This window comes from Chinchilla lanigera, unplaced genomic scaffold, assembly GCF_000276665.1.
Source record: "Chinchilla lanigera isolate Chin_1 unplaced genomic scaffold, ChiLan1.0 scaffold00020, whole genome shotgun sequence".
Lineage (NCBI taxonomy): Eukaryota > Metazoa > Chordata > Mammalia > Rodentia > Chinchillidae > Chinchilla > Chinchilla lanigera.
In genome coordinates this window covers 10,189,469-10,191,382 of record NW_004955421.1, presented here as the reverse complement: position 1 = coordinate 10,191,382, position 1,914 = coordinate 10,189,469, and the positions used below count along the sequence as shown (strand labels likewise).

At 35.5% G+C, this 1,914-nt stretch overlaps 1 protein-coding gene across 1 annotated transcript in view; it reads right to left on the bottom strand.

Annotated features, from left to right (window-relative positions):
• Positions 1 to 912: 912 nt before the first annotated feature.
• The window catches only part of Crbn (cereblon), a gene marked incomplete in the record, with an annotated part of 23,544 nt that continues 22,542 nt past the window's right edge, over positions 913 to 1,914 (bottom strand). The window contains 1 exon segment of the mRNA XM_013513747.1: positions 913 to 1,647. Within this exon segment, the coding sequence (XP_013369201.1) occupies positions 1,467 to 1,647 (181 nt within the window).

Genomic DNA, 1,914 nt, shown 5'->3' with positions numbered 1-1,914 from the left:
TAGCATTTCTGCCAAAGCCCAACCTAAGAGAAAGTGTGACAGACTTCCATGAAAGGCAGCCTCAGAAACAGCTGCACACAGGTCAGTAATTAAGTACATCACAGAATACCAAAATATTTAGACCCAATACTATAGAATTCCTACAAGTATACACATTTAGCTCTCTTAGAGATCTGCCTTTGTCACATTAATAAACAATATACAATGTTCTGAAATTTTACCCTTCAGGCTATACAGGTAAAAGCAGTAATTTTCTCACCTGCATCTAGTTTATAGATCTCAGTGTGCAGAGTGGCACTGTGCTACTGAAGAGGACTGCTTGGAATCTATTTGTAGCAAATTTGAGTGCAGAGTAGAAAAGAACTATAATCTCAGGCATACTAAGTAAGGCAGGGCATGTCCTATTCTTCAGTTGCTTTGTATTCTTCTTACATCAGATTTATATATGAAATTTAAGAGTGTTTTTGTTCTCATACTATATAGACTGATTGAACATTTTACCTGATTAATTGGAAGCACAGAAAGCAATGAAGGAATATCAAAAATGAAGTTAATTACACAAATGTGAAAGGACCCCCTAAACCTTTGAATGTATCGCCAAAGATGTAGGTGGCAGAGCAGTCTACCTAGAATTATATTGCAAATGTAATTTTCATACCTGTATTACTTAAGCATAGACGATGTTTAGTTTTCGTCTTAAAGTTTACGTACCGGTTTTCTCAGTGTACATTAAATAACCCACAGAATACAGTATCCCTTTGGCCTGTAAGGAGAGAACGTGTTTTGGTACTTCTGCCCCAGAGCAGTTTAGGTTCAGATTGCCAAGTTTTGAAAGACTGCTTTGTATGGAATGTTGTAACTAGGGTTCTAGTTTGAACAAATATTTCAAGTACACAAAAGAAATAAAAACTGTTTTTGGGCTCAAACTGCATATTTTACTCTTTAATATTTTGAAATTTACAAATCACTGTCAGAGAAGCTAGAGATAAAAAACTCAAAGTGCTTTTAAAATAATGTACGCAGTCTCGCCTCTCATGTACTTGTGCTTGGCACCTCTGCTTTTACAACATTCAAAACTTGCACCATTGTCAGTACGGGGGTCAATATCTTCTCCATAAAGAGGGTCAGATGATTAATTTATTGTGCACTGGGCAGTCACATCACTTTCAAAGATGTCCTCATGTCCTACAAATGGCGTTTCCAGATATAGCACATTCCACAGAACAATAGATCCAAGCTACTAAAATTGGTACTTCTTAAACCCAACTTGTAGTTTAGAATGATTTTTTAGCTTCTCTGAAAGGGTACTTGAACTTAAATCTTCAAATATAGCTGGACTAAGAAACCATAACCGTCTGTGTAAATGTTGCTGTTTACTTACATATGTATCAGAGGCAGTAGTTCCCAAAGTAGATTTGATCTGAGAATACCAATTTGTTAGGTGATTTTATCCCTACTGTATCCATTTACAAGCAAAGTATGACTTTGTCTGGGCTTATTTCATCATCAGTGTCTGGGATTGTGGGTAACAGAGCAGATCGAGTTAAACCCCAGAATTTTTGAGGTGACATGTCTTTCTTGGTGGCTGTAAATTTCCATCCAATATGACTCGCACAGATCCTACACTGGGCAACAGTCCAGGCATACCTACAAAATGAAGGAAAGATACTGGCTAAGAAAACATTTTCATACCCACATCTATCATATAAAACCTGTTACAAAGAAAATTCTTTCAGTCAAAAATTTTAAGAGTTTTAAAAGGATTTAAAGAACAAGCACTGTGGACCAATATTTAATCCATATGGTTATTTAAAAGAAACCTAAAAACTATTTTCTTATTTGTACATTACACGTGTTACCAGCCTTTAAGTGGCCATAAATCTGATCTGACTTTTTTTTTTTTTTTTTTTTTTT